General features: G+C 54.0%; 1 protein-coding gene across 2 annotated transcripts in view; it reads left to right on the top strand.

Moving 5' to 3' along the window:
- LOC101595255 (SREBF chaperone) overlaps positions 1-13,886 on the top strand; it is a 64,578-nt gene that overhangs the window by 47,113 nt on the left and 3,579 nt on the right. Inside the window, exons 4-18 of one of the 2 annotated variants that reach the window (XM_045136476.1) lie at positions 2,614-2,771; positions 3,526-3,746; positions 3,909-4,014; positions 4,515-4,687; positions 5,041-5,167; positions 7,387-7,499; positions 8,465-8,559; positions 10,212-10,310; positions 10,446-10,664; positions 11,998-12,179; positions 12,439-12,627; positions 12,713-12,914; positions 12,987-13,102; positions 13,193-13,712; positions 13,790-13,875. In XM_045136476.1, the coding sequence (XP_044992411.1) occupies positions 2,614-2,771; positions 3,526-3,746; positions 3,909-4,014; positions 4,515-4,687; positions 5,041-5,167; positions 7,387-7,499; positions 8,465-8,559; positions 10,212-10,310; positions 10,446-10,664; positions 11,998-12,179; positions 12,439-12,627; positions 12,713-12,914; positions 12,987-13,102; positions 13,193-13,712; positions 13,790-13,875 (2,606 nt within the window). Of the gene's footprint in view, positions 1-2,613; positions 2,772-3,525; positions 3,747-3,908; positions 4,015-4,514; positions 4,688-5,040; positions 5,168-7,386; positions 7,500-8,464; positions 8,560-10,211; positions 10,311-10,445; positions 10,665-11,802; positions 12,180-12,438; positions 12,628-12,712; positions 12,915-12,986; positions 13,103-13,192; positions 13,713-13,789; positions 13,876-13,886 lie in introns of both variants that reach the window. The other variant, XM_045136475.1, reaches the window with a different exon arrangement.

Below are 13,886 nucleotides of genomic sequence, written 5' to 3'. Positions count from 1 at the left end.
CATCTGGCTTACGTATGTACTGGCGAATTGTACCTGGTCCTTAGGCTCTGCAGGTAAGTGCCTTAACTGCTAAACCATATGTTCAGTCCTGTCATAAGGTTTTGATTAGGTTTTTAGTATCAGGCATGAATTTCCTACCATAGAGTGTGCCTCAAATCCAGTCAGAGAGCAGGGGGTTACTCCATAACAAGCATGCCACTTTTGCACTAGTGGTGTCGGGCACATTGTTTCCAGAGCCCTAAGCTACGTCATGCATTGAACCGCATAGCTGGGCATGGTGACACACCCTTGGGGAGGCAGAGACACCTCGACTCATAGTGACATTCTATCTCAACCAAAAATTTAAAAAATAATAATAAATTGAACTTCAGGAAGGCCTAGTTGGTTGCTTCAGAATTGTTCCTTTGTGTCCAGAAGGCAGTGACTTGATGTCCTTGGTCAGCAATAATTCCAAATAGGTCAGCTAGGCTTTCTTTGTCGCGCCCCCCCCCCCCCCCCCACTGCTGAGGTAGGGTTTCACTCTAGCTCACATTGACCTGGAATTCACTATGTGGTCTCAGGGTGGCCTTGAACTCACAGTGATGCTGTTACCTCTGCCTCCCAAGTGCTGGGATTAAAGGTGTGTGCCACCACGCCCAACTCCATTTCTTTTTTTTTTTTAAATATGCTTTTTTCTGATTCATTTTTATTTATTTATTTGAGACAAAGAGAGGGACAGAGAGAGAAAGAGTAAGAATGGGCATGCCAGGCCTCTAGCCACTGCAAATGAACTCCAGACGCATGCACCCCCTTGTACATCTGGCTAATGTGGGTCCTGGGAAATCGAACTGAGGTCCTTTGCTTTGCAAGAAAGTGCCTTAACCACTACACCATCTCTTCAGCCCCTCAGCCAGGCTTTCTACTGGCCCGTGGTTTTCCCTTACTACTGGCCAAGTCCTTTGTAATTTCCAGGTTTTATTTTTTCCCCATGGCTGAGCTGTTTGAACTTTAAATGAGTGACAGAAAGAAGCCCTGATGTTCCTCAGGGGGAGGGGTGGCCTGGTGGAAGCAGGGCTTTGGAAATACTGCTCCAGAGAGACTCTGTGGCAACTAGAGGCAGAATGAGACAGGCTAGAGGGAGTTGGGCATCGCTGAGGTGCAAGAATAGGGCCATATTCAGGAACTGTACAGGGTATGTGTATGGATGAAAGGAAGAGCCTGGAGCCAGACTCAAACTCACAGTAATCTCCTACCTCTGCGTCCCGACTGCTGGGATTAAAGGCATGCACCACGGTGTCCGGCTGAATGTGGGCATTCTTGTCTGCACCTTGGGGCTTGTGCGGGTAGGTGGTTCCATTGATGTCAGTGTCAGGATGGACTCATTCCTGTGGCCCTGCTCCAGTAAGCTCTGCAAGGGCAGGCATGGCTTCTGTTGAGGAAAGTGTGCAGTATTAAGCGAGGAGGTAGGACTTGGGAACTTTTGGCACCCTGTTTGGTAATGAAACTACTTGAACAATCCTCCTTCCCTCAGGACTATCATGGCATCAGACAAAACAACGGGCCTGCTGTTCAGTGCTGACGTCCCTGTTAGGACTTCCTTTCTTCGGACAGTCTGTTTAAACCTCTGTGTGCATTCTGTGAGGATGATGTGCACACACATCTGGTTGGCACAGGGAGGATGCAGTTATTCTTTGCTACAATGTGGAAGCTGAAACTCAAGGTAGTCAGAGTGCTTCCAAGGCCAGGCAGTTGGAGAGCTGGGATTGAAATTTTGGTCTGTATATTTCCTTTCTTTTTTTTTTAGTTTTCGTTTTTCAAGGTAAGGTCTCACTCTAGCCCAGGCTGACCTAGAATTCTCTATGTAGTCTCAGGATGGCCTTGAACTCACAGTGATCCTCCTACCTCTGCCTCCCGAGTTCTGGGAATAAAGGTGTGCGCCACCACGCCTGGCTCCTTTCTCTTTAGATAGGGCGACAAAAGTTCCGGCTGGCTTCTGAACTTGGCAGCAGGCTTCTTGCCTCTGCCTCCTGAGGTCTGGGAGTCCTGGTGTGTGTCACCACGCCCAGCTAAAAACTTAGCCTTAACCGGGTGTGGTGGTGCACGCCTTTAATCCCAGCACTCGGGAGGCAGAGGTAGAAAGATCACTGTGAGTTCGAGGCCATCCTGAGACTACATAGTGAATTCCAGGTCAGCCTGGACTACTAGAGTGAGACCCAACATTGAAAAACAAAAACAAACAAACAACAACTTAGCCTTGATCTTCAAGACTCATTACCCTTTTGCGTGGTACAAAATATGTATCTGTGAGACAGCTGCATGCTTTGGGGAGCTTATAGTCTAGTGCCTAGCTAGCCACTGAGCTCGGTAAAGGGCCAGATGGTGAGTAATTTAGGATTGGCAGATCAGACATCTCTTGCAAACACCCAGCTTTGCTGTGGTAGAGACCCAGCCAGAGAAAGCAGTAGGATGAAATGGGAGTGGTTTTGCTCTTAGGCCTTGCTTTGACCAGTGGGGGACCATCATTTCCTAATACCCGATTCCTTAGTGCTTTTCTCGTACGTAGCACATGCTCCGTGAGCCCTGACTGTGTGTAGACCCACGTTTCCTCTCTGCCCTGCCCCATTTCTTCTGCAGTATGTGGGTGCCCCTGTGGCATACATCCAGCAGATATATGTGAAGTCCTCAGTGTCTCCCTGGCACAAAAACCTTCTGGCAGTAGATGTGTTTCGCTCACCTCTGTCCCGGGCATTCCAGCTGGTGGAGGAGATCCGGAATCACGTGCTGAGAGACAGGTACCTCTCTCCAGGAACCCTGTTTCCCAAATCTTTGTCTATACTGAAGGGGATTACGTCCCTTGGTGTAACTACTACTAGCTAACCAGCTCTACCAAAATAGAAAAGGCAAGATGGATGTATAGAGGGAGCCAACTCTGACTTTCTCAGCATCCTCATGGGTCCGTTATGGCTGCCTTCCCCCGGGCCCGTGCAGCTGGCACAGTTGAAATCTGACAGCGATGAGCCAGCTGATAGGTGGCTGGCCTGTGCCCCCCCCCCCCCATGGTCTCCTGCCTGTGGGTTCTGAGAGATGAATGTAGAGTGGCTTGCTGAGAAGCATGCTTTTACCTGGGCATACCTTCTGGAGTCCCAGGCCAGGTCTTGCTTCTTAGTCCATCATTGAGTCTGTGGAGCTTGCTGGTTTCGCAGGTTGTCACCACCATGTTTTAGTTAGCTAATGGTTCTGTTAAGGATTTTGGTGACCTAAGTGCAGGCCTGAATTTTCTCCCTCTCCTCTGCTTGTCTACTAAGTTGGCTGAGGGGTGTAGTCAGGAGTTTTGCCTGCTCTCACACCTGCCTCCTAAAAGGACATGGCCTGCGAGGCTCTGGTGTACTCTGAAGGCTGGACAGTCCTGCGGTTTGCTTGTTGTCAGACTCTGGAGAGACCAGGGAAATGTAGGCCATTCAGGAGCCTGGTGACAGGGTGCTTGTAAATACAGTGTGTCTGCTGTGTGAGCAGACACAGCAGGGCCGCCTCCTGCCTCCTGCACAGCTCTGGGACCAAGAGCCTGGAGGAGGTTTGCCTTCAGGTGACAGACCTGCTGCCAGGCCTCAGGAAACTGCGGAACCTACTCCCTGAGCATGGCTGCCTGCTGCTCTCCCCTGGGAACTTCTGGCAGAACGACTGGGAGCGATTCCATGCTGATCCTGACATCATTGGAACCATCCACCAGCATGAGCCCAAAACTCTGCAGACCTCAGCCACCCTCAAAGGTACCCCTTGAGGATCTGCAGGGAACCTGTGGTCACTTCAGTGGGTGCTCTGGCAGATCAGGGGCTACCTCTTTTTTCCAAGGGTGGAGGTGGGGAAGGAGTCCTGGGTGGCCCTGCACTGGCTGTCATTCTTTGTCAGCGCCTCCTGGTCTCTGCCCACAGACTTGCTGTTTGGTGTTCCTGGGAAGTACAGCGGAGTGAGCCTCTACACCAGGAAACGGATGGCCTCGTACACCATCACGCTGGTCTTTCAGCACTACCATGCCAAGTGAGGCTCCCGACTGCCCTGTGGATGGCTAGAGGCTAGAGTGGGCATCATGGGCTCTGGGCACTTGTATGGTTTCCAGACCTGCTTTAAATGGGGCTGTCTGCTCCATTTGAAAGTGGGTGGCCTGATAGCTGACTAAGAACAAGGGAATTAGTCAGGACTGACATTTCTGTGTCCTGGTGTCTCCTCTGCTTTCTTCTGAGCCCAGGGCAGGTGGCCCCAGCTGACTACTGAGCCCCATGCAGCCCAGATCCTTCCCTGAGGAGCACTACAAGCAGCGCCCCGCATGTGGTGCCTGCAATGGGCTCTTCTGGGCCTTTGGCACTTACAGCAAGTCAGGGAAGGAGAGGGAGCTTCTTAGTCAGCTTTGTCGGCCTTGTCTCTCTTTTTGGCATCTGTGGAGACTGTTGAGAAGCTGAGATGCCATAGAGAAGTTTCTTTCAACATGGGCGAGGAGGGAGGACCTGCTGAGCCCCTCCAGGGATGTTCTTTGTCTCCAGGTTCCTGGGCAGCCTGCGTGCCCGCCTCATGCTCCTGCATCCCAGCCCCAACTGCAGCTTTCGGGCAGAGAGCCTGGTTCATGTCCACTTCAAGGAGGAGATTGGCATTGCCGAGCTCATCCCCCTCGTCACCACCTACATCATCCTGTTTGCCTACATCTACTTCTCCACACGTAGGTCACAGTGCTCTCCAGGCGAAATGAGCATTTCCGTGACACCCACTTCCTTGCTGCCCCAGAAGGTTTGGGACAGAGATGTGGCACACACCTAGATGTCACCAAAGTCTGGGTTTTATCCCTCACTTCAGGTTCTCAGAAATAGACCCTTTCCACATCAGGGCTCCAAAAAAGATGTACCATGTCTGTGAAACTGGGAAGTGTCTGTGGTTGTTCCTTTTTGTTGGTTAAAGCAGGAGTCCTTCCTGTCCTTGGTCACATATGGGCACATTCTACTCCCAGGAGCTTAGCGAAGAAGGGCCCCAGGGGCTGGGGGTGCGCTACCCTGATGTGCCCTCTCTGCCCTCTAGGCAAGATCGACATGGTCAAGTCCAAGTGGGGGCTGGCCCTGGCCGCTGTGGTCACAGTGCTCAGCTCACTGCTCATGTCCGTGGGGCTCTGCACTCTCTTCGGCCTGACGCCCACCCTCAATGGCGGGTAGGTCCCACTGCCACGGAGTGAGCCCCCAGGCCAGAGCGCCTTGCACATCTGGCTGCTTTGTCTCCCTTGGACTGGATGCTTGCTCTTACCCTTGTCTACACCCTGCTATTTTTGACATTTAAGAGGCACGTTTCTTCAGCTTTGTATTCATATGTATGTCTGTACAGCATATTTAAACATATGTATAACATACACAGGTACACACGTGTAGGTTTGCACAGTGTATTTATGTGTTTGTGATATATCCACATGCACATTGCTTCTTGATGGCTTATGTCACAGGAGGTTGTGAGATATACAAGAGTGCATTTCTTCTTTACTGTTAAAAGATTTAGGGCTGGAGAGGTGGCTTGGCAGTTAAGGCACTTGCCTGCAAAGCCTAATAACTCATTTGAATCTCCAGGTCCCACATAAGCCGCACAGTGACGCAAGCGCGCAATGTCACACATGTGCACAAGGGGGCGCACACATCTGGAGTTTTGTTTGCAGTGCTTGAAGGCCCTGGTGCAGCCATTCTCCCTCTCTGCCTCCCCCCCGCCCCTTTATCTCTCTCAAATAAAAGAAGGAAAAAAAAAAGATTTAGCCAGGTGTGGTGGCACATGCCTTTAATCCCAGCACTCCGGAGGTTGAGGTAGGAAGATTGCTGTTTCTTCGAGGCCAGCCAGGAGCTAGAGTTCTAGGTCAGCCTTGGCTAGAGTGAGACTCTATTTTGAAAAAAGATTTAAATGGAGTAAGTGTCATCAGAAATGCAAGAAGGAACTGGGCATGGTGGTGCACGCCTTTAATCCCAACTCTCGGGAAGCAGAGGTAGGAGGATCACTGTGAGTTCGAGGACATCCTGAAACTACATAGTGAATTCCAGGTCAGCCTGGGCTAGAGTGAAACCCTGCCTCAAAAAAAAAAAAAGAGGGATTGAGAGAGAAATGCAGGAAGGGGGTTGGAGAGATGGCTTAGTGGTTAAGATGCATGCCTGTGAAGCCTAAGGACCCAGGTTTGATTCTCCAGGAACCACATAAACCAGATGCACAAGGTGGTGCATGTGTTCCAGTGGCTAGAGTCCCTGGTGCGTCCATTCTCACTCTCTTTCTCTCTAGCTGCCTTTCTCTCCTTCAAATAAATTAAATATTTAGAAAAAAAGAAATGCAAGGAGGTACACAGGTCCACATGGGAGAAGCGTGTCACCTTCCTCACTGACAAGACTTCCCCTTGGCATTCCTATTCAGATCATTATGGAAGTCCTTCCCTGTTGTCCTCAAGTTCTGTCTCCTTCGCCCTGCCTGCTTGATTTTGTTGTTAGTGGCAGTGTTGTTATTTTATTTTGTGAGAGAGAACGCAAGAGAGAACTGGCACGCCAAGGCCTCCAGCACTGCAATCAAACTCCAGACACATGCACCCCTTGTGCACATGTGTGACCTTGTGTTTCTGGCTTATGTGGATTCTGGAGAGTTGAACCTGGGTCTTTAGGCTTCACAGGCAAGCGCCTTAATCTCTAAGCCATCTCTCCAGCCCCCTGCCAGATATTTGTTATCAACTGGTTGTCCCATTCCTGACCTTAGCTTCTCAGGCTGGTCACAGGGGAAAAAAAAAAAAAAGCAAAAGCATTTTTTCCTGAGTGCTAGAGATTAGACTCAAAGCTAGAAAAGCAGCTGTACAGAAAAGCTACATTGTATTGTTCCTGTTGATTCCCTTGTTCTAGAGCAAGCACCTTTCTTTCCAGGGCCCCCTCCACCTGCGGTTAACGCCTTCCCACAGCCCTTCTCATAGCCCTCACTTCTGTCAGCTCGGCTCAGCTGTGAGAGCCCATCAGGGACAGGGTGGGATGGCTGAGCTGCTGCGTGCCTCTGGGAGCAGTTCCTCTTGAGATGCCGCTCCTCAGCAGAGGTCATCCCTCCCATTGGGTTCAGCGGCTTAGCCTTGCAGTGAGCAGTGGGGGTCCTAGCAGTGGTTATCCATCAGCCACTGGAGCCTGTGTGAGGAGGCAGGAGAGCCCTGATCTGGTAGCGGGCAGTGGTGCTTTCCAGGGAGCCTTCTCCCATCCTCCTTTTGTGCTGGATGGGGAGACAGGGATGTTGGGGAGACTTTTTGCCCTGTGCCGTAGAATGCATTCCAGGCTAGATGCTTCCCAGCCTCCCCAGGGCCCAGGCCTGGTAGGAACGAGCTCTGGGTAGGGACCTTACCATGACACCGTCCTTTACTGTGTTCTTCTCTGTCCCCAGAGAGATTTTCCCGTATCTGGTGGTGGTTATTGGGTTAGAGAATGTGTTGGTTCTCACCAAGTCAGTGGTCTCAACCCCAGTGGACCTCGAGGTGAAGCTGCGGATTGCCCAAGGTAATGGGGGGGGGTGCTGTTCTCACTGTTGTCAGGGAATACTCAAACCCACCTTGCTCCAGCCTGCTGAGTAATAGGAAATTGGCCACAGTTGGCAGTATGTGCCCCAGGGAAGCATGGAGGTCACTATACTGTCCTCTGTTCTGGCACATGTGTCAGTAGAAAGCAAAGCAGACAGCAGGAGGACTCGGGTTGGTGGTGGCCTTCTGTCTGGGCCTGGGCCTCGTGTTCTCTCCTCCTGCCTCAGCACCTGGCACTCGCACTCTTTCTTCAGAGGTGGTGCCTCCACAGCTGCCAGAAAGGGCCCCTGGCTTCACTGGTTGCAGTGGGGTTTTAGGAAAGCAAGGAGAGCCTGTCCTGGAAGTGAAGTGAGTCCTTGGAGGCACTCCTTGAACCCGTGTTTTTGAGGAATGGCGAGAGGCAGGCTGTTGCTCATTCGACCAACGTCTGAGCTTTTGTGATTGGTTGGAGCCTGTTCTAGATGTGAAGTTATGAAGAAATGAGGCAAAGGCGTTCATACACTGCGAGTGTAGAGCCCTGTTCATCTCACATGTACTAGCATGGTCGGGTGCTTGTCGTGGGGTTGGCTTGAGAAGCGCCAGCCCGCACCTCCATTCCTCCAGCCGCGTTGCCGTGTGGCTGGCTGGTGGCGCACTTTCAGCCTCGTCCTTGCAACATGAACAGGATACTGGTGAAGGTTGGGTGTGGCTGCCTGGGTGACACAGGGCTTTCCTCTTGAGTTCTCGCTCAGCACTCTGCTACAGGTTTCTCCTGAGCCCTCCTCCAGTTCTCAAGAGCCTGCCTGCCCTTGTATTGGCGACCGCTTGGCACCTAGGCATTGGGTGAAATGGCTGTCTCAGAGGCTGGCTTCCCTCCCCATGCGTCTGTCCTGAGGACCACAAGGTCCAGTACAAACATGTAGTACAGGGAGATCCTCTCTGCCCCATGCCCTGTTTTGCTTGCAGGCCTCAGCAGTGAGAGCTGGTCCATCATGAAGAATGTGGCAACCGAGCTGGGCATCATCCTGATTGGCTACTTCACCCTTGTGCCTGCCATCCAGGTAAAGTCCCAAGGCTGACCACTTTTTTGAGTGTGGAGTCAACTCCTGGGTTCCCCAGTTGTGCAGCTACACTCAGGGCCACCCATCCTTTAACACAGCAAGCTGATTATATTGTAGTATGCTGTCGAGCACTCCTGGCTTGGATCAGGGATCGCTGTCTTCACTGGGGGTTAGCCATGCCTCTCTCTGATCCTGCCCCTCACCCTCCCCTGCCTGCTCCCCATTCAGTCTGGTGGCAGGAGGAGCCTCCATGGGCATAGTGGAGGCTACTGACTAACTTGGTAGCATTCTAGTGAGCCATAGGTTCCCATTTCTCAGGCAGAAACACTATGGGGCTCCTGAAATGTCCCTACTTCATTCCCTACCTTGTCCCATATTTGTAGCCTGCATGTGGAAGGGTTGCCACCTGCAGCCCTGGTTAGCCCCTGCCCTCAGCAGAGTGCCCTTTCTCAGCTGTGGGTTTTAAAAAATTTATTGTTTATTTATCTTTTAAAATATGTTTGGCACTCGGGAGGCAGAGGTAGGAGGATCATCATGAGTTCAAGGCCACCCTGAGACTACAGAGTTAATTCCAGGTCAGCCTGGACCAGAGTGAGACCCTACCTCAAAAAACCAAAAAAAAAAAAAAAAAAAAAACAATAAATAAATAAATAAAATATGTTTGTTTATTTGACAGAGAGAATGGCATGCCAGGGCCTCCAGCCGCTGCAAACGAACTCCAGATGCACAGATGCAGGCACCACCCTGTGCATCTGGCTTACATGGGTTCTGGGGAATTGAATCTGTGTCCTTTGGTTTTGCAGACAAATGCCTTAACTGCTAAGCCGTTCCTCCAGCCCAGTTGTGGGTTTTGAAACATAAGTGGAGGTGGGCCTGCTTGGAGTTCAAGTGACCCTTCAGGGAAGGGCTGTGGAGAGGATGACAGGATCATTTTTCCTGTCCTCCCCAGCAGGCCAGAGAGCAAAACAGCTCCAGGCTTTTCCTCCAGTGAAAGTGGACAGGGAGCTAGGACACATGACATCTTCAGGGCAGTGCAGTTTTGGAACATTAGAGCTATTGTGACCATTGTGTGCCGTGTCCTTTCATGTTCTGCAGGTTAACAGTAGAAGCTCTTGCTATGCCTGAGGTCTCAAACACGGGCAGAGGAGAAAATCCAAAATTTAAGCAAGTTCCACCCCTTAGGGGAGCCATACGATCACTCCTTTTCAGTGTTAGGAGAGGCTTCCCCCCCATCCTTCTGTTGTCTAGGGTGGTGGCTGGCCTGAGGCTGTGCCTGGGTTGGTCTGTGTGAGCAGGGCCAGGGCCTGCAGGGGGGAGGGTCCTTTAGGGAGCAGGCTGGTGGGGCTTAGGAGTTTCCCAGGTTGAATCAGGCCCTCACCCTTAAGAGAACAGAAGGTTCAAGGAGAGCCAGAGTTCGCCCTCAGTCCTCTGGAAAGATGTGTGAGGGCTCGGTGCTGCCACCTGGTGGGGAGTAAGGCGGAAGACTAGCCTGATACTCCTGGTCTGCTCCCAGGCTCTTGGAGACTGGTACTTGTATCTTCTCCTTTGTCTCTGCCATTGCTCTACAGAGTCTGAAGTTTCCTGAACTGTGGGACTGCTTCATAGGGCTCACAGGCATGTGGTTACAGTGCCCCTGTGTGCTCTTCTTGCAGGAGTTCTGTCTCTTTGCCGTCGTGGGTCTGGTGTCTGACTTCTTCCTTCAGATGCTGTTTTTCACCACTGTCCTGTCCATCGACATTCGCCGGATGGAGGTACTAGGGGCTCAGCCTGTCCTGCCCAGTGCCAGTGGTGCTGGTGCTCAGGCGCCTCTGAGTGAAGGTGCAACCCCAGGCAGGGTCAGTGCTCCCTTGTAGGCAGCCTTGGACTTGACCGCTGTGTCCCAACAGCTAGCAGACCTGAACAAGCGGCTGCCCCCTGAGTCCTGCTTGCCGTCAGCCAAGCCAGTGGGGCGGCCTGCCCGCTACGAGAGGCAATTGGCTGTCCGGCCATCCACGCCCCACACCATCACACTACAGCCATCTTCCTTCCGAAACCTGCGACTCCCCAAGAGGCTGCGTGTCGTGTACTTCCTGGCCCGCACCCGCCTGGCTCAGCGCCTCATCATGGTACCTGCCGCCCTGCCCCGTGCCTTAGAGGTAGAGAGGGACCTTACAGACCCCGGTGGTCTCTTGAAGCCTGGCTATGGGAGCTGTGGTTTCTGGCCTATCATCAGGTAGAGGACCCTGCTAGGGAAAGTGCTCCGGAATGGAACTACTGTGCATGGTCACCATTTTTTCCTGGGTTGTGGTTTATCAGTCTCTGTAGCATGCAAGCAGCAGAAAGCCGTGAACAGAGGAGTGCACCACTGGGCTGGCCGCGGGCCGCAGCTCCTCTCCCGGGTGGCTGAGGCCCTTTGGGAGGCCTTCTGCATGTCAGCCAGGTGGTCTCTCTGGCCATGCTGACCTAGGAGTGGCAGCAGCTTTCTGGCCCAAGTATAGGGAGGAGTGGGGAAGTTCTATCAAGCCTAAGGGTGAAGAAAAAAAAAATGCTCAGGCAGTTCTGATTACACACGCCTTTAATCCCAGCACTCAGGAGGTAGGTGAGGTCAACACCAGCCTGGGCTAGAGTGAGGCCTTACCTCGAAAATCAAAACAACAAAAACCTGAGGGTGCCAGGGTCTAAGGGATAGCTCAGGTTTTAAAGGGGCTTGCTTGCCATGCCTGTTGGCCAGGGTTCAGTTCCCCAGCCACTCATATAAAGTTGGACTCATGAAAAGTCATTTGCAATAGCAAGAGAGCCTGGCATGCTCACGCAAGTGCACATAAACACATTTTTAAAACCTAAGGTAGCCGGGTGTGGTGGCGCACGCCTTTAATCCCAGCACTTGGGAGGCAAAGGTAGGAGGATCGCCATGTATTTGAGGCCACCCTGAGACTACATAGTGAATTCTAGGTCAGCCTGGGCTAGAGTGAGACCCTACCTAGAAAAGTAAACAAATCTAAGGAGGGGCTGTAGTGATTCCTAGGCCAGGAAACCATGCCCTGACCATGGAAGGGGAGCCAGACCTCTCCAGGGCAAGTGCCAGCAGGTGGTAGTGGGAGGCCTCGGGGCGGTAGAAGACAGCACAGGCCAAGGTCTGTGTCCTGCCTGCACACACAGGCCTGAGGTCCCTGTGCTGCCGCCTTTCAGTGTAAGAGCCGAGGCTCGTGGGGTCTAGGGCTGTCTATTGCCCCTAGGATCCCACTAACACCTGACTCACTGCAGGCTGGCACTGTTGTCTGGATTGGCATCCTGGTATACACAGACCCCGCAGGGCTGCGCACCTACCTTGCTGCCCAGGTGACGGAACAGAGCCCACTGGGTGAGGGCTCCCTGGCCCCCATACCTGTGCCTAGTGGCGTGCTGCCTGCCAGCCACCCGGACCCTGCTTTCTCCATCTTCCCACCTGATGCCCCTAAGCTCCCTGAGAACCAGACGTTGCCAGGGCAGCTGCCTGAGCATGCCGGCCCAGCAGACGGTGTCCATGACAGCCGAGCGCCCGAGGTGACCTGGGGGCCTGAGGATGAGGAGCTCTGGAGGAAGCTGTCCTTCCGCCACTGGCCCACACTCTTCAGTTATTACAATGTCACACTGGCCAAGAGGTGAGTGGGCTGGGCCAGCTGCTGCCCCACTTGTCCTCCAGAGTCACAGACTGTCTGCCCTGCTTCCCCTTGGCCTAATGAGATTTCCCTGATGGCTGCTTAGGTGCTGGTGTCTGGGAGGGAACAAGATTGGGGTGAGGAGAGACCTATCTCTCTCCCCACTGCTCTCTCAAGTTACGGCTGGGAGTGGAGAATTGGGAGGGCTAGCGTGCGATGGCAGGAGGGCCCTGGGAGAGCGTACCACACTGCCCATTCCCAGGTACATCAGTCTGCTGCCAGTTATCCCTGTCACACTGCGCCTGAATCCCCGGGAGGCTCTGGAGGGGCGGCACCCACAGGACGGCCGCAGTGCCTGGGCCCCACCCGGACCTTTGCCTGCTGGGCTCTGGGAGACTGGGCCTAAGGGGCCAGCTGGGGCCCAGGCCCACGGTGATGTTACCTTATACAAGTAAGGCTGCCGTGGGGGCCGGGGGGGGGGTCAGAGTGGAACGGCATTGGGGGTACTGTGCTCATGCTTCTGCCATCCCGTGCAGGGTGGCAGCACTTGGCCTGGCAGCGGGCATCGTTCTTGTGCTGTTGCTGCTGTGCCTATACCGTGTGCTCTGCCCGCGGAACTATGGTCAGCCAGGCGGTGGTCCTGGCCGGAGGCGGCGTGGGGAGCTGCCCTGCGATGACTACGGGTACTCACCGCCCGAAACAGAGATTGTGCCACTGGTGCTGCGTGGGCACCTCATGGTGAGCAGGGTGGGATCTGGCAGCAGTGGGCATCTCGGCCCTGCCCCACACCAATACAGCACTCTCACTCAGGACATCGAGTGTCTGGCCAGCGACGGAATGCTGCTGGTGAGCTGCTGCCTGGCGGGCCACATCTGCGTGTGGGACGCACAGACCGGAGACTGCCTCACACGCATCCCACGCCCAGGGTAAGTGTGACCGCTGGCCCGCCTCATGCCCCCACCTGTCCCACCGCACACCCTGCCCTCCACAGCTCACCCTCACCCTTCACCCCGCAGACATCGCAGGGACAGTGGAGGAGGAAGCGCTTTTGAGGCCCAGGAGAACTGGGAACGGCTGTCAGACGGCGGCAAAACTAGCCCCGAGGAGCCCGGAGACAGCCCTCCACTGCGACACCGAACCCAGGGCCCTCTGCCACCTTCCCTGTTTGGGGACCAGCCAGACCTCACCTGCTTAATTGACACCAACTTCTCTGTGCTGCCGTCAGCCTCAGAACTCACTCAGCCAGAGCCCAGGCACAGGGTGGGCTGCAGCCGAGCTCAGGACTCCGTGGGCTATGACTTCAGCCGCCTGGTGCAGCGTGTTTACCAGGAGGAGGGGCTGGCTGCGGCGCGGATGCCATCTCTGCGCCCACCATCCCCTAGGCCCATGCTGCCTCAGGCCCCTGAAGATGACGGGCTCTCTCTGGAGAAGGGCTCCCCTCCCCTGGCCTGGGCCCCCAGTGCAGCAGGCTCCATCTGGAGCCTGGAGTTGCAGGGCAACCTCATCGTTGTTGGGCGCAGCAGTGGCCGGCTAGAGGTGGGCAGATATGCTGCCTGCACGGGGCTGGGAGGGTCTTTCCTCAGAGAGGGTCGTGGCACAGACTGTACTTGCAGGTGTGGGACGCCATCGAGGGAGTGCTCTGCTGCAGCAGTGACGAGGTCTCTTCTGGCATCACCGCCCTCGTCTTCCTGGACAAGAGGTAAGGGTGCC

This window comes from Jaculus jaculus, chromosome 17 (genome assembly GCF_020740685.1).
Source record: "Jaculus jaculus isolate mJacJac1 chromosome 17, mJacJac1.mat.Y.cur, whole genome shotgun sequence".
Classification (NCBI taxonomy): Eukaryota; Metazoa; Chordata; class Mammalia; order Rodentia; family Dipodidae; genus Jaculus; species Jaculus jaculus.
Note: the sequence above shows the minus strand (reverse complement) of the source record. Positions and strands in the feature narration are given on the sequence as shown.